The following is a 22788-nucleotide window of genomic DNA, read 5'->3' on the forward strand; positions in this document are numbered from 1 at the left end:
GTTCCAGTGTTTTACAGACAAAGCAATGTACAGCTTTCTGCTGAATTATGTTGAATTATCATGTGCTCTAATAATTATGCATTATGAGCAGCTTCACTGCTGAGCTTTGGCATGTCTCCAGCATCAACGATTGCTGTAACCAGTTATTGCAGTGAAGAGCCACATAGCATTGGCACAGTGCTTTATGGAGCCAGCAGGAGGGGGAAATATTATTCTGGGCATGTGTCCTGGCCAATTAGGAGCTCAGTCCTTGCATGGCACAAAATCTGATATTTTTCTTTTCTTTATTATGCATGAAACATTCTTTCTGCGTGTCCTAATGGAGCATAATGGATTCCTAAGTGACCATTTCTCATAGGAAAGCCATTTCTCATGTCTGTTAACAGCAGAAGGTTCCATATAAGAGCCTTTGTCACTGACATCTCTAAGAAAGTCAGCAAGAGAACGACTGAAGGAAGTCAGTGTGTTATGGGGTGAGAATCAGTGCATTCAGGCAGCAGAGGAGCCCTTCTCCAGCACCAGGAGTGCTTGGAGCACTCCCTTGCCTATGTCTGTGCTTCAAAGAAAGTTGCTTTTCTAGAAAGCTGTTTCTTTCCCCTGTGTGTTTGCTGGGGTTACAAGTGTCGTGAGTGAGGTGTAAGCCGCTGATATAGAAACTGTACTTGGAAACAGAATTACTGACCAGAGACACCAATAAAACCCATCTCCCCTTCTGTGCATCTCCCATCAGACTCCACCCAGACACACAGCAGGAATTCACACATAGCCTGGCCATTAGATACTTTGTTGGGTTCCTCCCGTTTGCCAGGAGATGGGGCTATGTCCCCGGAGAAATGCGGATCAGGCAGGCTTTTTAGCGGTGACAGCACCATAAAGAAAAGTAAATTGGGTGCTGTAATGCTGTTAGCTATCAGTAGTGGGCTCAGATGTATCAAGTGAATGACATTAACTGGCTTCTTAATCTGACTCTGCCTCTGTCTCTCTGAGTACAGCTCAGGTTCGGAGTATCACAGCACATACTATCACCGTTGAATTTGCATCATGGCTATGAAAGCTGATGTGAAAGATGTGCATGTATGTATGTACGTCTGTATGCATTGGAAAGGCATGTGCTTGTGCATCTGTGTGGGCATATGCACCAGTCCAGCCCTGTTTGCAGTAAGAGTTTGCAGACAGAGACAAGTGTCAGATTGCAAAAGTTGGCCTAGAATATAAAAAAGACACCTCTTCAGTCAGTAGATCACTATAAAAGTTTTAGTTATAGCTAGTTTTAAAAGGGGTTATCGAGGGTGAGGTACTTGAGGGAAAAACAAACTAGAAATGTCCTGAGGTTATTCTCATGCTTCGGTCCCTCCTTTTCCTTTCCTTTCTCCCCTTCTGCACTGATTTGCTCTGTACAGCAATTTCAACTGGGCATTGGTTTATGTTACCAATACACGCACACTTGAAACCTGGATAAATAATAACAGTTCAGGCAGACCCATGCTTACTATACACTCTAGAAGATGCTGTGGTACTGTGTTCTTTAGTGGTCTCCACACATTGGAGGTTCAAGCTGTTATTGCATCAGACTGTCACAAAAACAATGGTACAAGAAAGCAAAAGCAATGAAATGAGAAAAGCTATGTTGTTCCCCACCCTGAAACTCCCCACAGCCTACAAGTTGTTTTGGTGTATTTGTGCATGATGAGTAAAAGGGCTGATTTGTAGCCAAAAAAGATGGTGCTGGGGATGCTCATGGTGAAAATGAGTATTTAGTAATATACACCATCTGCATTCCCATTGGGATACATTATGAGTCTTTTCCTGAACCAGAGTGTGTTCCAGAAATGGAGATTTGCCCTTTTTCTCATAGGAATCTCTTGCCTAAAACCAGTAGAATTCATAATTACAAGTATTCTCTTTTTCACTGTTAAATTCTGATGGCTAGGGTGGATGTTAGACAATAGTCTAGATAATCAACAGCTGCGTTAAAATGATATTGATCTCTCAAAGTTTAATTTTCTTTCACCACTGCCTTAAAAGACCCATTCCCTCATGTTTTAATTAACAGAATCATAAAATCATAGAATCGTTAAGGTAGGAAAAGACTGCTAAGATCATCTAGTCCATCAGCCCATCACCACCATGCCCACTGAACATGTTCCTCAGTGTCACCTCATGTAAATCCATGATGAGCTACAGAGTTATAATTAAGTTATTACTGAAAACACAATGCAATCCTCAGTGCTTTTTTTTCCCATTACCTGTGCTTGTGCTGTGTAGGGGACTAAGCAGCACTGAGGGAGATGTAGTCTGTGCACACAACCTGTCATTGGTGTCTTTGCTATTCCTATCCTACTAGTAGTTTGTCCTGTTTTGAACTTGAGGGCTGCTTCAGTCTTCTGTTAAGTACATACCTATCTCTATTTTTTTCTGCACATATAACAGAGTATATCTTATAGTCCCTCATTTGCTGAGAGTGGGACTAGCAGGAGCTTCTTTATGCACTCCATGGCTGCAGTGATGCTGTCACACTGTTGGACACATCCACACCTCTGAAGGGTGTGGAGTCCCCTTAGTTAATGGTGGCTCAGATTGGTCCATCACATAACAAAATCCCAAGGTGTGTGGAGGCAGCTGCTCAGGGCTGAGCACAGCAAATGTGTTGTCCTCTCCTTGGGCCAGCTTATACAGAGCCTCGGGGCTCTCTGTACCACTCCTTTTAGTGTTTTGGGAATTCACTTCACCCAGAGCTGATGTGGTTTTTTTGCTGTGCTCAACATTCACCCTTCCACCAGAACAAGTGTGCCTGCATGAGCCTGAACCATCCAAGTAAATGCCCCTGCAGGAAGTGATTTTCCTGTTTCTGCTCTGAGCTTTCCATTTTTCTATGTAGACAGGTGAATCATCTCAAACAGAAACTGTCTCTGAGGAGAACAAGAACCTGATGTGGATCCTGTTGAAGCAGCTGCGGCCTGGCATGGATCTGTCTCGGGTGGTGCTGCCCACCTTCATCCTGGAGCCACGCTCATTCCTGAACAAGCTCTCTGATTACTATTACCATGCTGACCTGCTTTCCCAGTAAGCAGTGCAAGCCTGCCTGGTGTGGGCACATCACTTGTCTGTGTGAAAATGTGTTAGTTTGATGCTGGCTGGGGTGTGCTTGTGCGGTGAGAAGGACTCAAATAACACACTGGAATTCAGTGTCATTCAACTCAGGCTCTGGCTGCTTTTCAGTGGGACTTCTGCCCATGAAAGGCAAGGAAACAGATAAATTCCAGACAAAGCTGCTTTTGCACAGCACATCCTTTCCACACCTTCCTAGGGAATTCAGCTCGTTGCTTTGAGCATCTCACAACAGATCTGTGCCACCTTTTGGTGTACTCACATACAGAGCAAACAGCAGAACTGTCAAGCATTTCTGTCCCCAAAAGCAGCACTATTTTGTTGGTTGATAAATAAGAAGCATCTTAACATGACTGAGCGCAGAGACCTGCTGGGAGCACAGGAGTAGAAAATAGTAAATGTTATTTTTGCAGATAGAACTGTTTTTCTCAATGAGATATGCTTTATGGATTTCAAACCAATGTGTGCAGTATTCAAACAGTAACACTAGTTACTACTGCTTATTCCAATGCCTCTGAATAATTTTAGGACCATGGTATTTTCAAACTTTGTTTCTGGTATTGGTCACATCCGAAGTTAAGGAAATGGTCCTCCTCAGGACTGAGATCTGGAAAAAAATTAAGAGGTTTGAAGGTTTTCTTTAATAAATATGTTTGAGGTACAGCTGCTCTTTCTAAGTGGATTTTGTAGTAACTTAACCTTGTAGATTTTGAAATCTGACTAAATGGTTGGAAATACCAGGAAATCTATTGGCTATGTTTTACCTTCCACATCATCTTTGAGTGGAGAAGATCTGGATGTGACAACTCTGTGAAGCCCACTACAATCTGAATTGTTGTATGAAATCTCAAAGGATTGGAAAAGGCCATGCAGCACATCAGCTTCAAAGGTCTTTGCTTTTGATGAGATTAGAATTTTTATTTTTATGACTTACACAGTACTGTCAGCATGAACCAGTCAGTCCCACATGAACATACTTGAACTTCCACCAAATCAAATGCAATACACTTCAGAGACTTTACTAGGCTTTTTGCAGGAGTGCAGAGAAAGGAGTGACATTTTTTAAGAGATTATGTGTTTTGCAAAGTACATTACTGAAAAATACTGAAAAATAGTTTGTGCTAGTAGCTTTTCCCATTGGCAGCAACACAGAAGTTACTTCCATTTAGTACTAGGGAAGAACTATTGAAGATAATTGTACTGGTATAAAATAAACATGATGTGTGATGTGTCTCTCAAAAGCAGTGAGAAAACAGTTTATGTTCTGACCTGCAGGGCTGTCCTTGAAGATGATCCATACTGTCGAATGAAGCAGGTTTTGAGGTGGTATCTGTCTGGCTTCTACAAAAAGCCAAAGGTAAAAGAATGCATGAACTTTGGGTTGTAATGGGCATTGAAATCTTCTGCTGTTGTTGTGTTTCCTTATTGCCTTTCCCTTGGCACTTCACCTATGTTGTTGTTCAGAAGACTTAGACAATTTATTTAAAACTGAAGTTGCATTTGGTTTCTCAGTAAATAGTGGATGTGAAATAGTTTTTGGTAACCTAAGAACTTTTTCGTTGGAGAGTTAGAAGACAAAACTGATTATCAATAGGTAATAAATCCTTAGATGCAGGAGTTTTCATGCCTATGAGTACTTCAGTGCCACGTTTCCACATCAGTGTTTACCTGCTGCATGTAGTAACAGAAACAATACAGTCTGATCACCTTGTGAGGCTTTGGTCAGGCAATATCAGAGATGAAGACGATGAGAAGAGCAGATTAATCCATGGGTTGGGTGAAGAAATTTAGAGCAGAAGAATGCATGTAATAACCAGTTCCTAGGCTTTGATTCTTGTTATAGACTTGATCTAGAACATAAGGGGGAAAATTACTACATTATTTTGAGGCCATCTTTGTAAAGATGGCTAGCATCTCTTCATTAATAGCAGATTTTGGTCGCTTTCTTTTCAGGGAATAAAAAAGCCATACAACCCTATTCTTGGCGAGACATTTCGCTGCTGTTGGTTTCATCCTCAGACGAACAGTCACACGTTTTACATAGCAGAACAGGTGAGTCACTGTATTTGGATGTTCAGGTGCTGCAAGCAGCAGTCCATTTACACCTCCATCCATAGGATCACTCTTCTTATCTCATTCTGTGAGAGGAAATTGCAGTTTTGTTTAGACGTCCAGAATGGTAAGTGTTAAAAACTAGCTACTGATCTTTTTTCTTTTCAGATTTACTGAGATTAACTTGTACTTTGGCAGGCACTCAAGATGGTAAAAGCAGCTGTCCCATCTATAACTTTAGTCTCTTCAGTGGTAGACCTTTCCCATGGAATTCTTCTTCTTTGTTTTCTTATTTGTAAGAAAATATTGTTATGGGTTGTGTTGCCACTGTCAAAAGGGGCATAAAATAGATAATCAAATCCTATTTTCCTTTATTTCTAAACTGTTTGTAATGATCTTACTAGGAATAAATTGAGGTCTTATCTTCATATCTTTGGAGATAAATGAAGGGCAGTACTCACAAGGAAACTGGCCTGACAACACTTAGTATGAGATTTATAGTTTTAATTAAGGAATTAAGGACTCGTGCTTTTTTTTTTTTTCCATATTTAATCAAAGCTTCTTGTATGTTTAGTTGGTTTGTTTTGCTTTGTTTTATTCAGTCGCTGCATCCATGTCAGGGATGTTATTCAGTTATTCCCCAAAAGTTCTGCACAATCATTTATTGTGTTGAAAATCTGATAGTGTACATTACAGCCTAAAGTGATCTCAAATGCATGAGGAAAAGAAAATGTAGCATGGAGGAGAAGAGTTGCAGAAGAACTCTGTCTCCCATATGTAACTTTTCCTTCATGTTAACATTAGTATGAACAGGGCTCAGAGGAACTTGTTCAGTTACAGAATCACAGAATCACAGAATCACAGAATCACCCGGGTTGGAAGGGACCTCAAGGATCATGTAGTTCCAACCCCCCTGCCTAGCAGGGCCACCAAACACACACATTCAGATCAGGTTGCCCAGGACCCCGTCCAACCTGGCCTTAAACACATCCAAGGACGGGGCATCCACAACCTCCCTGGGCAGCCCGTTCCAGGGCCTAACCACTCTCCTTGTAAAGAACTTCCCTCTAACATCCAACCTAAATCTTCCCTCCCTCAACTTGGATCCATTTCCCCTAGTCCTGCTGTTGTCAGCCCTTTTGAAGAGTTTACTCCCCTCCTGGGTGTAGGTTCCCTTCAGGTATTGATAGGCTGCAGTGAGGTCACCCTTCTCTTCTCCAGGCTGAACAAGCCCAACTCCCTCAGCCTGTCCTCATAGGGGAGGTGCTCCAGCCCCCTGATCATCTTAGTCGCCCTCCTCTGGACCCTTTCCAAAATCTCTCTGTCTTTCTTGTACTGAGGGCTCCACACCTGGACACAGTACTCCAGATGGGGCCTCACAAGAGCCGAGTAGAGAGGGACAATCACCTCCCTGTCCCTGCTGACCACCCCTCTCCTGATGGAGCCCAGGATCCCATTTGCCTTTCGAGGATCCCATTTGCCTTTCGAAAAGGCAGTTCTGTGATCTCTGTTTTACACTTTTTCTGGATGTGTGCAACACCTCCTGAAGATGCTGCTTAACTTACAAAAACTGCTCATCTGTGCCTATATTTATTTCTTCCAGGTCTCCCATCATCCACCAGTGTCAGCTTTTCACGTCAGCAATAGGAAGGATGGGTTCTGCATTACTGGCAGCATTCTAGCTCGATCCAAGTTTTATGGTAAGACATTAATCCTAGGCGCCTTCCAAGTAACATAGTTGCACTGTTTTTGTTTGTTTTGTTGCTGTTGTTTTCTTTCCCAATCACTCCTGTGTATGTTGAGAGTTAAGAACAAAGAGTTTTGGAGCATCTGCTAGGATGCCCTGATTCCCTCTCCTAGCTCTCTGGGGTTTTCCCCTTTTCTGCCATTTCTGAGAGAAATCACACTAATGTTTGCTTTCAACAAGTGTATCAGATAGGAATCTTGACAGCTTTAAAGAAGTGCTCTTCCAAAAGCAAAGGTTTATAAGGATGTGTGGACACTTTGCTGTCAAGTTATATTTATACACTCACAGTTGAGGATTTTTATAGCTATCTAATCATCCAGATGATTTTTGCAACAATTGTCTGTTTGAATGCTAACTTCTTGATTTATCTAGCTCTCAGATTTCCAAGAGTGGAAACCTCCAGAAGGACAGTACAACTATGGGCTTTGAAACAGCATTGCTATGTCAAATAGTTTTCTGTTTAGATGAACACCTTTTATGTACTACCTTTAGCAGTTGCATTTGCTGAAACACTTCTTAAAAGTTATTTCTGTCTTTCTGGTGAAATTATTTATTTGGAATACTACATATTAGAGAAGTTGTGAGAACAGAAACACTTGAAAGAGTTCTAAAGCATTGGAGCTGCTTTCTTCTGTAGTGCATCCCGCAAGTGTCTTAATCTAATGGCCTCTCTGCAACATGAGCTAAATACCAGAGCAAAGGAGAGCTTTGCAGAGGAGAATTTATTAGAACTGCATGCTTTCTGCTGTAAATGATTTACAGGGTCCTCAGTTATTTGCATCTCATGTTACTTCTTTCATTAGCGTCCTGCATTTAAGCGTACATATTTTGCCAGTGTAGGATAAGATAAATGACCGTGTATATCAAGAATTATTTACATAAGTGGTTTTGTTCTTTTAAATTGCAGGTAACTCACTTTCTGCATTGCTGGATGGGAAGGCAAAGCTTATGTTTCTAAACAGAGGGGAAGATTACATAATTACAATGCCATATGCCCACTGTAAAGGTAAGTTATGACTGTTCAAATAGGAAGGAAACAGAAAGAATAACATAGTATTGTGGGAACTAACTTTGCTTTGGCTCTTCTGCATTTCAAAAACCTCAAATTGCAGGAATTAGCAGTTCTAGGGAGCAGTTGTTCTGTACATGAGTCACAGGGCTCAGCAGAGGACTGGTGATCCTAACAAAAGTATTTTTGCTTTGTTTGTACAGAGCTGAAGACGGAATTTGACTTGCTCTAAGTTAGTTTCAACACTACGTAGAAAGTGTAAAATACTTTATATATGCACTGTTGTTGGTAAAGTGTATGTGAAAAGAGCATTTATTTCGAGGGCATAAAATTCTTCTAATGTTAACGTAGAAATTAATATGTTGTCTGACTTACTGAAAATAAAGGATTAAAAACTCCTGACTTCACTTCTGCTTTCTTTGTTAATCTGTGATATTCCTCAGTGCACCAGCTTTCTACATGAGGCTGGGTACTTGTTACTGTGTGTGAAAACAATACTATCTTGGCTCTACTGAGCATAATGTGCTCTGAAGCCCAGGGGATGGCTGCCAATTGATTCCCTGATGTAACTTTGCATTTCGAATCATAGAAGCACAGAATAGCTTGGGTTGGAAGAGAAGTTGAAGCCCAGCCAGTACCAACCCCCCACTGTGGGCAGCACTGACCCTACCAGATTAGGATGCTCAGGGCCCCGTCCAGCCTTCTTGGAACACCTCCAGGGCTTTTTCCTTAGAAAGTTAGCCTTGGCCACATTGGAACCAAAGTAATGAAATCACTCCTGTGATTTGATCTAATTTTGCTTTTTGCATATTTTTCATTCTGCCGTGTTGATCTGTAAGCTAATCTTTGTGGCATGTATAGCAACCTGAAAACAGTAACTTCTTTAAATTATGTTCTCTGTGAGCTATTCATGTGTGTAAAGTTCTGTTGCTGATTTTTCTTTCTCTACAAATAACCTTCTCAGAAAAAGGTAAGCAGGCATACGAAGGAATGCTCTACACAATTGCTAGTCCCCCAGATTCTTCTGAATCCCCTTATAGCTCCTGCATGCCCTAACCACTCTATCAGAAACAGGTAGGACACAAGCATAAATGAAGTTCCTGGGCACAACTTTTTAAAATTTGCCCTGTCCCACTTTCAAGTTGCCACACAGGCTCTGTCAGTACCTTTGAGCCAAGCTGTTTCCTAGCTGATGTAATAAATGGGGAATATGAACTCAGGGAGGTTTCCTTGTCCCTAGAGTAAATGCTCATTTCCTAGAAACTTTAGTTCCTGTTAAGTTTAAAAACTTAAAACCAAGTAGCAAATGTCACAACACATCAGTGAGACCTGGTTTGAGTTCAGAAAGCAGATCATTTCAACTGAGGCCTTTCATAGTTGTTTTTTTTTCTCTTTCAGGAATTTTGTATGGCACCATGACAATGGAGCTTGGAGGGAAAGTTACCATTGACTGTGAGAAAACTAACCACAGGGCAGAACTGGAATTCAAGCTTAAGGTGAGAGACATCTTGACCTCCTTTTGAATGGGTCTGCCCCTGTACACCAGGCAAGATTTGGCCAAACACACACCATCATTTCTGCCCCACAAATGCATGTATCCTCCAAGGGGTATCCTACGCAGAAAGGAGACATAATCACTCAGTAAGTCATGTCTACTACAGTTTGGCAGTGATTAAGCCTGAGTTATACGCTATCTGTTCACTGCCAGCTGACTGGCTACTGGTCAGATGCTTCTGATGGTCCGGCAATGACAATGTGGCTTCTGTTTTGAAAGGTGCAATTATTTTTTGGTTACTAAATAATGTGAGATGTGCAAGCTATTTTGAGGCAAGTCAGGATGTGGATCTTCAGTGTAACTCTCCAGTAACTGTCACATTCATGCTCATACCCAGCAGGTGTTAAAATTAAGTGTACAAGGCTACAGAAACTTGCCTTGATGATAAGGGAAGAGCCCATTTTTGGCATCTGATTTTGAGAGGCTGTCATGCTGAAGTTGAACTGTTGTTGCCTTGTGCTGAATTATTCACATAGCAGTTCTCTCCCCTAGAAAGCAATCTATCAAATGCAGATAAAATGGAGATGTGTTTAGGTATTTCTTTAGTTACTTGTGTTGAAACTTGGGAGAGAAAGTTAGGACATCTTTTCTTGGATAGCTAACTTACTTTCTAAGAAGCATCTGTTTCCCTTCTGTTCCAGCTGTTTCATGCCTGTGCATAAAATGAAACATGGCAAACTGGGAGCCTACAGGACTTTATAGTTGCAGCATTAGCTGACATAAATGTGGGAAATTTGGAGAGGTAGGGATTTTTGGGGGAGCACAAAAAATTATGCAGAAGCGTTATTGAACATAGCAGCTAAAATGCCTGACGTAGGTGGCAGGAATGGAAGAACTGGTCACAGGATCGCTGCGGTTTCCTGTGCTTGGCAGGCAGGAGGTGAGGGGAATTTTCCATTGTTCTGAGAATCTTTTCCTTGACTCTGGAAATACCCTTTTTGTTGTTGTGGTGGGTTTTTTTTGTTTTTTTGGTTTTTTTTTTTTTCTGTTTGTTTGAAACTGCTGGGCTTCTTTGCACTGGAGGCTTAACACAAATGAAACTATCTGTAGTGGCCCACTGCTGTTGCTTTCCCATAAGCAGGAAAAGTCACTCCTGCTTCTCCTTTTCTGCAAGTAAAGTGATGCAAACTGTAATGTGATTCTGGATGATAGGAAAAACTTGGCTGTATACATACATCCTGATATCTAGTTGACATAAACCTACTTGCAATGAAGGTGGTGCCTTGCACTGCTGAATGTTAATGTACTAGAAGGCTTATCTCCCTTCCTGCAGTTCACACAGTGATTTTGGTTATGCAGACAGAAGAAGGGTGCAGTGCTAGATTGTCTAAATCCATGTTAGGATCCATTCTGCTTTTCTGTGGGTTGCACTTTTCCTTCCCCACTACTGATTAACTGTCTTTGCCTCCCTTTCATTCTCACCAAACTGATGGTATTTTTTCTTTTCTCCCCTGACAGCCTTTCTTTGGTGGCAGCACAAGCATTAATCAAATCTCTGGGAAGATTAAATCAGGAGAAGAAGTGTTAGCAAGTCTCGATGGACACTGGGTAACACAGATAATCAAAGTTTCTGACAGTTTAAATGCATGTGGCAGCAGGATGTGTGGGAGGGCTGGCAGCATTTGGCAGGCTCCCAGCCTCAGAGAAGGGCCTATAGAGGGCCAAATTCTGCCTCCCCACACCATCCCCAGGGAGCACAGGCATACTGAACTTTCTAGTCCTCACCTCTCAAGGTCATTTATGTTTCCATAGTCCCAACCACCTGCAGTGGAGGTAACATTTGTGCTTCCAGATCCTGGACCAAAGCTGAGACCTGTGAGGAGCATTTCCATTGAAGCCAGTGGTTCTGTATTTAGGGTCCCAGGCCTAGGACAGGCCCTGATGGCAGTACACAAAAGAAGGGAGATTTTTGGCCTTCAAGTGATTGTGAAAATCATGAAGCTTCTTTTTGCCTTATGTTCAGTACTTCCCTAGCTACAACAGTGTCAAGAAAGAGTTTCATGGGTTTTAAAATTATTTATTTTCACAACAAGTCTTTATGGTAGGAGACTGTTATTTCTTTGTTGATAAGATAAAGGACCAAAACAGATTAAGACGTGTCTATGTGTATGGACAATTCAAACCAGCAAACCAGCCAGCACCTTTGCACATTGACATCCACAAGTACACCAGTCAAAGGCATCCTTAAGCTGAAGTCCATCAGTAATAATGTTGCATGGTATAGACTGAAGCTTCAGTTCGTACCTCCTGGCAACTGAGACAGAAGCCCTAGCTTTGGCTTTACTTATGTATTTACCTCAGCTACATCTTTGGGTTTACTTATGTATTTATCTCAGCTACATCTAGGCACCTACATTTTCATTACAGTTGACCTATTGTCCTTTTTCAGTCCTTAGAAATTGTTACTTCTGCGACAACATTTCTCTCTCTCTGAAGTATGCATTTAAAATAGGTGAAGTGTGCCTGAGTAAAGCCTTTTTTTTTATAGCGAGGACTACAGTGTAGCCATTGGTGGAGTAGTTTTCTAGAATCACAGCTGGACTCCTTTCCCCTAGCAATCTCCCTTTTTGCATAAAAAGCTGATGACTATTTGAAATTAGGGAGTTTTGTCCATTCAGTTTGTGCACGAGGATGTTGGCTTCGTGTGTCTTGGTAGCTTTTCCATTCTGAGCTAACTTTCCTACCAGGTGAGATTTGGCAATTGTGAGTTCTGCTAGCCCCATTGTCTTCAATGGGTCCTCTGAACACCACGTACAAGAGCATGTAATTGAGTGGCTTCCCCGGGGAACCAAGCCACAGGATTACACGCTGCTCAGCTTCCTGCCTTCTGTGGTTGATTTTTATCAGTGAGAAAATAATTTATTCCTCCCTTTCTCTTTGTGCTAGTTGCTTATGGTGCACAAAATTAGAATGACACATGGAAGAAATTAAATAGCTTTGAAAGAGTGCCTCCATAAGCTACAATTTGGAGTTGCATGCTGTGAATAAGGGTAGCTGCCGTGCAGCAGTACGGATGTTGTTCATTCTGCTTGTTCCCTGCTGAGAGTGCTGATCTGCTCTCCTGAGTTCTACAGGCTTTTCTCTAGTATTGTTCAGTTTCCTGATAGAGACTCTCTCAGATGAAAAACTAATTCTTTGCCTCGGGCCTTGAAAACCCACTTGAATAAAGAAGGGAAGCCAATTACACGAGAGTCAAAGTAGCAGGTGAGGGCTTTCATGTGTCATCTACAGGTGCTCCTAGCACATTTGATAGTGCCTGCCTCCTCCCACACACAGCTGGAGGGTTTTTGGGGACCTGAGACTGTCCTAGAATTGGTGCTTCAGGACATGGCAGAGTGTACAATCAATGAATATACAGATGATCTAGTATATCCAGGAGTTTGGCTGATGTAATTATTATACTAGAGTAGGAAAGAAGGACACTCACCCTATCTTGAGCTCACATGGTAAACTCCAGCGGAGCGGATCTCCAGAACAGATCCTTCCCTCCTGGCAGTCAGCTCTTAAATGGGTCTAGGAGAGGTAGAGCCAGGCTCTACCCCTTCCTGCAGCACAGGAGAATTGCCTTCAGCTGTGCTCCCAGGGCTGACTCATTGCTCAGCTCAGGTGATCAATCAGAGGTTCAGGCTGTGATTCAGCAGCCCCGTATAGCAGAGGAAGTCCTGAAGGAGACTTTGAGGAGGGATGAGAATCCCTCAGGTTTGAAGGAGTTTTGTGGTAGAAGGCATGAGAAATAGGACTTTAAAAAACTAAGATGTGCATTGGGGACTGTGGCAGGGGAAGAAACACAGCAGCTGGAATGCAAGGAAATTAGGCTAAGCAAATAGCAATGACCAAAGTAAGGTCTGTGTGATACTCTTACCATGGCCAGGCAGCTGAATAGCACCAATATATGTATGCTGTTCAGCAGTGCTTAAGTCACTTGTAGTCAGCATTGTGCTGTTCACTGTATGTTCTGTAAACTACCCAGTCTGGCTTTGTGGTGTTGGTGTGTCTGTGAGCAAAGCTAGAAAGAGGCTTAAGTCTAAGGAGAGACACAGCAAGGTAGTCTGGCGAGCCTCAGGTTGGAGAAGTGCTGCTTAATGGTTACCAAGTAAAGTGACAAGGAACAGGGATGAAAGACCAGAATCATTTTGTGAAGTACTAAATGAAATTCACCGGCTATATTTAAAAAAAAAAGCTGGCTAAGCTGAATAAAAAAAAATAGTGAAGTAAACTCAGTGAAGAGGTAACTCAGATTTAGCTGCTCTTTCTAGAAAAGATGGTATTTCAGTCATCCTTGTATGAGATTTCAGCAATGAGAAATAGAAAGATTGGAAAAGGAGATGGGAGCTTGTTGATACATCTAGGGAAGAAGCAGGGAAAGGATAACACATCAGGGCTTTTGTACGTAGCCTTTTCTGGGCACAAGCTTGACAAAAGGAACCTGGTTTCTTTCTAGCTCTCCTCCGATTAATTCAGCCAGTGTTTCAGGAAATGCCTCTCCTCACTCATTTTAGAAACTTTCAGGAAATGACAAGTGAGATCTAGTAGAAGAGAAGAGGGGGAAAAAGCTCTCTAACCAAGTCCTGTTCCTGACCATTGTGCAGAAGCTGCTTCCATTTGATATTATTATTTTCTGTCTTGTGTTTCTCACTGTCATTAACCTTTTCACTTATTTTTTTCTTCTCAGGATGGGGAAGTACATATAAATGAGTTGAAAAATGGGAATGCAGAAGTGTTCTGGAACCCAACTAGTGAAGTACGAAAACAGAGGCTGAAGCGCCATATTGTGTTATTTGAGGAGCAGACTGACTTTGAGTCAGAAAGGTAAGAAGCCCTGGGTGTGTCTCACTGCCACTTCCTCGGAAAGCAGAGGAACTCAGCAGGGACTACAAAGGCTCTGATTCCTCAACGCAATACAGAAATGCAATACAGAAACTTAAATTTGCCTGCATACGTTATCACCCAGCTACCTGTTTTGCTCCAGTCTATTAACTCTAAGTATTTCTGTGAAGTATAGCTCTGAAATAACCAGGAAACTGAACCTAGAAATGGTGAAAGCTACGTTCTGTCTGCTGAAATAATAACTCTTCCTGGAGTCTCTTACAACCAATGGAACATAATGTGAAAGGGCAATATGTCAACATGGGGTCAGTTGTCTTGTTAGGAAGGGTTGTTTCAACCACACACTCTTAAACTAACTGTAGGAATTGAAGATGATGAGGGCCTGGAGCACCTCCCCTACGAAGAGGAGCTGAGGGAGCTGTGCTTGTTCACCTTGGAGAAAAGAAGGCTGCTGGGTGACCTCATTGCAGCCTTTCAGTACCTAAAGGGAGCCTACAGAGGGGAGGGAAATCAACTCTTTGAAAGGGTTGATAACTGCAGGACAAGTTATGGTTTTAAGTTGAGGGAGGGAAGATTTAGGTTGGATGTCAGGGTGAAATTCTTTACAGAGAGAGTGGTGAGGTGCTGGAACAGCTGCCCAGAGAGGCTGTGGATGCCCCGTCCCTGGAGGTGTTCAAGGCCAGGTTGGATGGGGCCCTGGGCAGCCTGGCCTGGTATTAAATGGGGAGGTTGGTGGCCTTGCATGTGGCAGGGGGGTTGGAGATTCATGATCCTTGAGGTTCCTTCCAACCCTGACCATTATGTGAATCACGTAGAAAGTCCTGGAATGAGCAGAGCAGTAGTTTGAAGCACAGAACAGGGTTTTATGAGAGTATAAAAATAAAAAGATATTTAACTGTGTCTCATTATCTCAGCTGAGATCTCAAATTCTGTACCAGATGTTTTAAGGTAATCTAGGTTACCTGAGAATGCAGTCTTGGCGTATGGCTTAGGAAATGGAAGAAGTAACTGCCTGATGCAGCAGGTTGCAGAGCATCCCTGAGCTAGTTCTTGGGGAAGAACAGATAAATTGACATCATGTGGCACTACATTCACACCAGCTAACTCTTCTACCTCATACCCCAGTCCAGCACATGCAATTTGCTTCCTGGCTCTGCAGAGAGCCTGGCTTTGCTTCCTGGCTCTGTGTTGCATCACATCACGTTAAGATGATTTCCTTTTTCATGGTAGAAAATGAGACCAAGTGCAAATAAACGCATGTGAGCATTTAGTTTCATTTGGACAGCAGTGAGCATTATGGGCAATAAAGTCAAAGTTTGTAATTTACACTAGTGCAATTGCCTTTATTGAAGATTAGACTGGAGCAGATTTGTTGTTAAATTTCTGATAAGGATTCTTTTACAAGAGAAATCTTAGCTGCGGGGATAGAAAAATCTCCATTTCTTTAATTACATAGGTACCATTTGACTCCCTTCGCTAGAGCGGAGATTAACAGTGGCACATGTATCCAAGGGAAGAAGGCAGAAAGGAAAACTTTGAAAATCTCTATCAGACATTCCACAGAATTCCTAATTTTGTTGGCATGTGCGTGCATAAATTGCCGTCTGATTGAGGTTATGTTCTGCCTGAATTGCACAGTCTTTCCTGCAGTGCTGACAATCATCTATTTTCACATACATTGAAGAATCTCTGAAGCACATGCCAATATGTAGCTCACCTCGATGAGCCTCGTTGTCTGACATGTACAACTCTTGATGGAGTAATTTCCCTTTGTCCGGTGATACTATTTGCATCCTTCTGGAGTTCTTCAGTGCGAGGACCTACTCTTTAAACTGTTGCATTCCCGAGAGCTAGCTTTATCCCACCATATTATTTTCTCAAATCTCTATTCTTGTTCTTCCCGCCCCCACCTTCATCACTCTGAGCTTAAATTTAGTTTCCTTCCTTTCTTTCTCTGAGCAAAGATTCATACACAAGAAATTTGGAATGATGTGCCAAGGCAAGAATGTGTCCCTCTGCTTTCAGTCGATCATCTAAATGGCTCCTTGCTTTAGAAGTGTTGTGTTTGTATACTGTGATAGAAATACAATGAAATAATCAGTATCCCTTTTAAATTAGGAGCCTCATGGCAAGCTTCGAATGAAATGCAGCAGTGCATTCAGCTTCTAAAGATAGAGATGGTGTTTTGTAAAGCTGAAACAGCCTGGGTCTCTGATCCCTATTCTAATCAGTAAGTCACTCAGTACTGTCCTGGAAGAACTAAGATTATATCAGAAGTATTTCCAACCTTAAATGAAGATTGGAGTGTTTAATGAAGGTTAGAGAAATTGTAGAGAGGACTATCATATCTTGGCTATAGTGAAAAGGTGGTAATTTTTCTCTAGTTCCCCTCCTCAAGACAGAGGCTCAGTGAGATGTAATGTGGCAGAACCACTATTTTCTGGCAGCAAACAGAAGTATGAGTGAAAGTCTGTGTTCATGCTTTTCATTTGCAAGCATAAGCACGTGTCCATTCCTTCTCAAATCAGCTTCTGACAAATCTGCCTGCTATTCCTGTATTGAAATACAACATTGCACATGCAGCAGCAAACCTTGCATGTAAATTCATCTTCCACTGCCTCGAAATTTTAAATATAAAGCCTGTGTTTTGGAGAGAGATAGTAGTGCAAAGGTTTCTAGTAATGTTATTTGAGGGAAAATTCCCCTGATCACTATATACAGCATTCATTGTTGCTATTTTCATAACATTCATTTAATTTGCAAGCCAATCCTGTTGCAGTTCCTCTGGAGGACTAATAGACCAGAAAAGTGTCTGCTCTAGATTTCCAGCTGGCACAATAAAGTGCTGTTTCTAAAGCAGTTTAACTTGTTTCCTTGTTTATTTGTAGGCTTTGGCAGCACGTTACGAGTGCAATAAACAAAGGTGATCAACACAAGGCAACACAGGAAAAATTTGTGCTGGAGGAGGAGCAGAGGAATGCTGCCCGGGAGCGAAGAGAGAATGGCACGGAATGGAAACCGCTGCTCTTCCAGCATGATTCCACAACTAATGAATGGCGCTACAAATACGAGGAGTGAGTGGTGGTGGGACAGGGGGTCATGAACAGAACTCTCTGCTTGGATTCCCAGGGCTGCAAGTGAGATCACAGACCTATAATTTGGTCCTGCCATTCCCCAAACTGTACCTGGGGTTTGTGCTCTCTGAGCTCTGTTGGATGCGTATTTCTGATACAAATTGGGAACAGCTGGAATTGATGGATTGGCAATGGAAAATCATCTGTGCCACTGGCAGAAATATATATTGCTGCAATCAAATGTGGAATCATTTAGAAAAGTTTTTCTGCACTGTGCAAGTACAGTTCATAACTGTGCTCTCCTCCCGAGACATGAAGGGCGAAGCCACTGGTGACTCATTCATTGCTAGGAGCTGTGTATGTAGAGAATTATCTGCTACTCCACACCCAGCATCTGTGGCAACTCTTGTTACTGTCAGGGATGAATTTATCCCATAGTGCATGTGGAGTTTGTGCGTTGCTCTTAATATTCCTTGTGCTATTCTTCCTTTTCTGATGTTCTTTCTTTTGGTATTGAAAGTTTAAGACCTTGGGATCCTTTGAATGATATTGCCCAATTTGAGAAGAATGGGATACTGCAGACCATGGAAAGACATTTATCTACAAGGATGTCAAACCATAAAGCAACATGCATAAACAATCAAATTACGCGGCACAAGGTAAGAAGCTTGCTTGGGGAAATATTTTTTTAATTGTTTAGATAACCAGCCCTTGTCTACAGCATTTGCATTTGCATTCAATCTAAGCACAGCACAGATTGAAAGGTTTGTTTTGTGCAGATGCAGCTTGCCACTCTAGGCCTGCAGTATTATACAACCGTTAACTAAGTACAGTTCTTGTTTGACACATCCTATTTCTTCTGGCATTTTTTCCACACGTTGTTACTGACAATGACTCTCATGTTGGGTTTTGTGTGTGACTCAGCTGAGCTTCTAAAGCAGAGAACTTCCCACAGTGAGGATATGGCCAAGGTACTGGAGTGCACAGCTGCTCCTGCAGTTTAAGTTTTGGACTTGGCCGTTTGCCTTTATCACTCGTGTATTCTTAGGACAAGAAACCTGTGATCACCATTTATATTAAGTAAGGATGATACCATTGCTTTCTTCTTTGGAGTGATCTGTTTTCTTTCTATTCATGTATAATGTTAATTATTCAGTTATAAAATATTTTGGAAATGTTGAACTGCTGAACTAGCAAGATGTTAATCCATGTTACACCGAAGAACTTGTGTCTTATTTGGAAAATGCATTGAAATACACTGAAATGGGAACATCTCTGAAACAGTGGGAAAGTTGAGGTTCATAAGGTTCATAATTGCTTTTCAGACCCTCAAGCAAGAAGTGTTAGGAAACAATGGGTTTGATTTATCCATTCAAGAAACATGGAGGAACTTTTAATCTACTTGAAGAAATCAAGCATAAAAGTTCTGTGGTTTTTAAATCCTTCAGACAATTCCTGAAAAATCATTCCTTGAAAATTTGGTTTTAAGTTTTTCTTTTCATCCTTTCTCTTACGGATCTAGTTGGTGGGTACACATGTCAGCAAAATTCACCGCTACTATCTGTCAGTTACAGCTAGGACAAGAATTGTTTGTGTAAGTTTATGAAGGCTTATATCATTAGAGGAAGTCCTTCTGTGTGGAGCATGCTTGTAATACCCGTAACCAGCTTGTAATATCCTTAACTAGCTGACAGAAGTCCAACTACCAGGAGCTGCTGAAAAAGCCATCAAACTTGGCAATCTCAGAGATATTCCCCAGCACCTTGAGTTATACCATTTAAAACCAAACAGAAGTGTTCAATTTGGTTGTGACTGTGTCTCTTTTAATTGCTGTTTTATCCAGAGATCTACCAAAGACTGCAGACGTCGTAAAACAAGTGATCAGCCATCCAACCACAGCCAGAATACAGAGAGCAGCTGTTCAACACCGGAGTCTGTACAAGAGCTGTCAGATGATGATGGCAAGTATCTAGGTATCAGTGGGTCAAACTTTCATGTTCTTCTTCCTTTGGTATCTTATTCCTTGAGCCAGCTCTTGAACATTTTCCAACCTGGTTAACAATGCAGATCCATAGCCCACAGGCAAACACGGAGAATGTTCTGCTGTTGTGTTTTCCTTATGCACTTCTACTCCTCTTCCTGTCTTATGATGTCCATGCCATAAGGGCCTGAGACAAACACACTGGAAAAATACACTGAAATTCCAGCACACAGGAAGCATGTTTCATTCTTTGTTCCCCTTTCTCAGTCTTTGTTGGAAATAACCGTGAGTACTTCAGAGATGGGGTCAGATGCAAGTCCTCCATTCCACTCCTCTTAGCTGGGGAAGCTGCTGTAAAAGACTTGCCTGAGAAATTGAAAGGGCCCCCAGACAAGTGCCACAGGACCCCTACCAAGGGGGGACGATTCTGTCATCTGTCCCTTTTTCTCCATGTTTCCTTCTGAAAGGATACCTCTTGACTGTGATGATTTGACTGCAGTCAGCTAATTGCTAGATGAGCCTGGTTTGTTTTGTCACCACCGCCATTATTGTCTCTCGATACTTTGCCACAGGGTTTGGTAGTCTGTGCACTCAGTGTGGGAAAGAAATGAATCACCTGAAGGAAATTCGTTCAGCCGTCTTATCTCTGCAGAGAGCCCAACAGGAAATACACAGGTAATAATTTTCTCTCACCAAAGCAATTACCTTAATGGGGTAAAAGTAATCTGTGGCCTTTGGAGCGTCCTTGTCAGCTGCAGGTGCAGCTCACAACTACCTTAATAGGTAGCATAACAACTACCTGGTAGCATAGTGGAAAGGCAAAACAAACCCAAAGTTGAAATGGTAATCTCTTTGTAAGGCTCTCCTTATGGGAGCAAAAAGCATCACTGCAGGATGTTATGTTTTCCCTTGGCACTCCCAGCTGTGGAACTGCTGTGGAAGCTGGGAAGGGATAGATAGAGTCTTGGCTATAAATAAATCTCTGCAAACAAATCTCATCAGCTATTGAGTGTGTTATCGACTTTCTTGATTTGCAGAGACATGGGCACATGGTCTGAATACTGAGCTTCACAGTGTGAAGTCTCTCTTTTTGTGTGAATTGCTAGGTTCACTGAGGGAAATGGAGTGCACCTGCTTAACCTACTGCTGGCAGAGGGCTCTGCACTGCAGACTCCTATGGGGAGGTAGGGCAAGGCAGGGTGAGGCAGGTATGGTACCAGTTGTATCCAATCCAGGGAACCTTGGTGCATGAGAACTATTATCCAGCTCTACAAAATTATCAATAGAGCAGGATCATATGCTAGACTCACCATTTCTGGATGTTGAGGCAATTGCTTACATGATTTTAATTGTTCTTTGCTGCTCTTTGAAGTGTACAGAACTAATTCTTGACTGAATTTTTATACCATTTGATAGTGATATGACAAGGAGGAATGGTTTTAAACTAGAAGAGAGGAGATTTATGTGGGATATTAGGAGGAAATTATTTACTCAGCAGGCAATGAGGCGTTGGCACAGGCTGCCCAGAGAAGCTGTGGATGCCCCATTCCTGGAGATGCTCAAGGCCAGGCTGGATAGGGCCCTGGGCAGCCTGAGTTGGTGGGGGGCAGCCCATGGTAGGGGATGGGGCTGGGTGATCTATAGGGTCCCTACCAACATAAGCTATCCTATGTCTATGATCTGTGAGCAGTGTTGCAGGAAGAGATTTCTTAGGTTTTGTGCCGTTACACCTCCTCATGCCAGCCAGCATGCTTTACTTGATCCAGCAGCACCTGGAAGTACTTAAACTTTCTGTCAAGAGGGGGAGAGGAAAGTCTGTAGGACGCAGTACCATACCCATTAGGGTGCCTCTTAAGTGCTGGGATCCCTGCCTGTATGGAAGCTCAGGGGCTCTGGGTGTCCGTTCATTGCTTCCAACATGCAAATAAAAATATTTCTTTCTCTTCCAGAAACCTCAGCGCTCTGAACAAAAAATCCTTCCACAGGAAGGTCTCTTCTGGAAGCTTTCTGCTGGACTCTCGCTGTTGGTTTCTCCTTTGCATCTTTCTTACATGTCAGCTATTCATTAATTATGTCTTCAAATAAATGCACCACGTTTGGCAGCAATAACGACTGCAGGAAGGGGGGGGCACTCACACGATGAGTCCAGCGAGGCACCAAAGCACTTTAGAACCAACGCAGCTGAGATGGAAGAAAGTTGAAAAACAAGGTGGAAAAGGGACCTAGGAACATTGTTCCTGCAGATTATGTCATTTTTGCCTTTTACATGTACATCTTCAAGGACCTCTTAACCTGTATGGGCCTTAATGCTGAAGCCAAATGTAGCTTTAATCGTGCAATTTGTTTTCTACGTTTCATCATTTTCTGATGCAATTACTAATTACCCACCGGTATTGGTACCCCCAAAATGGTAAAACACAGGAGTGTTTTAAAAGAGGCACACATGCCTGGTTTATAGCTCTCCAAGGAAGGGAGTATAGCTGGGGAGCTGTACAGAACTGATGTTCACTGTGCCCGTCTGGCTGCATTTAATTATGGGAGGGAGCATACTTGGTCCAAAAAATCCACCCCCCAGGATATTAGGTCATAATTTGTTTTGTCAGCACACACACGCAGAACGGGACCTCAGGATATTTTGTTTTCCATTCCACGGTAGTTGTAAATATGCACAACTTCCGAGTGCCATTCCTCTTTAGGAAATGAGAAGTATTCAGTGAAAGCTCCTGATTCACTTCCAGAGCTGATTGGTGTCCTGCACCGGGCCCATGGAGCACCATGTCAGATATGTCTGTTTGTAAAACCTGGTCACATACTATTATTGTTATTATTTGCTATATGGCTGTTTTATAATATTACACAAAAGCATTGTAGAGAAGAATCACTGCCCCAGGAGAGATGAGAAGGATGGGAGCAATGGGTGTACATGTGGTTGGTTGTAGGCACTTTTATTGTGAAAGGTCAGGAAGGAGGAAGGGTTTTGCCACTGCATTGTTCAAATCTGTTAATAGTCTTCCTATTTTACACCATTTTTAAAAGATTTGCAATATTTTCTGTAGACTGCAGACTATACTAAGCCTTTCTTTTTTGGCCTGAAGTAGATCCAAGTGGTAAGTACTGCTATATATACAGCCTTAAAATACTTAGTGGTGGTGCCAGTCTGGGCTATCTTTCAATGTAAATGTTTCCAAATTTTTAACTACATTCCTCGTCATATTCCCCAAGTAGGGGAAACCTGTTTGTGCTTGATATGTTGAAATAAAATTACACACAACTTTCAGTGGCTGTCTGAGAAATTATTTGTGTATCTTATCAGCAAATGACTCGTAAGTTGTGCTTTTTAGAGAAGAAACTATATGAATAGGGATTCAGCTGTACACAATAATTTAGAATAGCAGTAGCATTTTGGTATTCATCTGGTTCAAACTGTGCTGCAGC

General features: G+C 42.1%; 1 protein-coding gene across 6 annotated transcripts in view; it reads left to right on the forward strand.

Annotated features, from left to right (window-relative positions):
- OSBPL5 (oxysterol binding protein like 5) overlaps window positions 1–22630 on the forward strand; it is a 128574-nt gene extending 105944 nt beyond the window's left edge. For 5 of the 6 annotated variants that reach the window (XM_042813720.1, XM_042813716.1, XM_042813715.1 and 2 more), the window contains 13 exons: window positions 2879–3063; window positions 4384–4465; window positions 5062–5160; window positions 6764–6860; window positions 7815–7913; window positions 9315–9412; window positions 10930–11019; window positions 14144–14280; window positions 17187–17372; window positions 17893–18031; window positions 19216–19345; window positions 19926–20028; window positions 21303–22630. In XM_042813720.1, coding sequence (XP_042669654.1) covers window positions 2879–3063; window positions 4384–4465; window positions 5062–5160; window positions 6764–6860; window positions 7815–7913; window positions 9315–9412; window positions 10930–11019; window positions 14144–14280; window positions 17187–17372; window positions 17893–18031; window positions 19216–19345; window positions 19926–20028; window positions 21303–21438 — 1581 coding nt within the window. In that variant the 3' untranslated portion in view covers window positions 21439–22630. The remainder of the gene's footprint in view (window positions 1–2878; window positions 3064–4383; window positions 4466–5061; window positions 5161–6763; window positions 6861–7814; window positions 7914–9314; window positions 9413–10929; window positions 11020–14143; window positions 14281–17186; window positions 17373–17892; window positions 18032–19215; window positions 19346–19925; window positions 20029–21302) is intronic. The other variant, XM_042813717.1, reaches the window with a different exon arrangement.
- The last annotated feature ends 158 nt before the right edge of the window (window positions 22631–22788 follow it).

Source organism: Centrocercus urophasianus, unplaced genomic scaffold, assembly GCF_019232065.1.
Source record: "Centrocercus urophasianus isolate 14NV4802_14NV808 unplaced genomic scaffold, USGS_Curo_1.0 seq_14, whole genome shotgun sequence".
NCBI classification, from domain to species: Eukaryota; Metazoa; Chordata; class Aves; order Galliformes; family Phasianidae; genus Centrocercus; species Centrocercus urophasianus.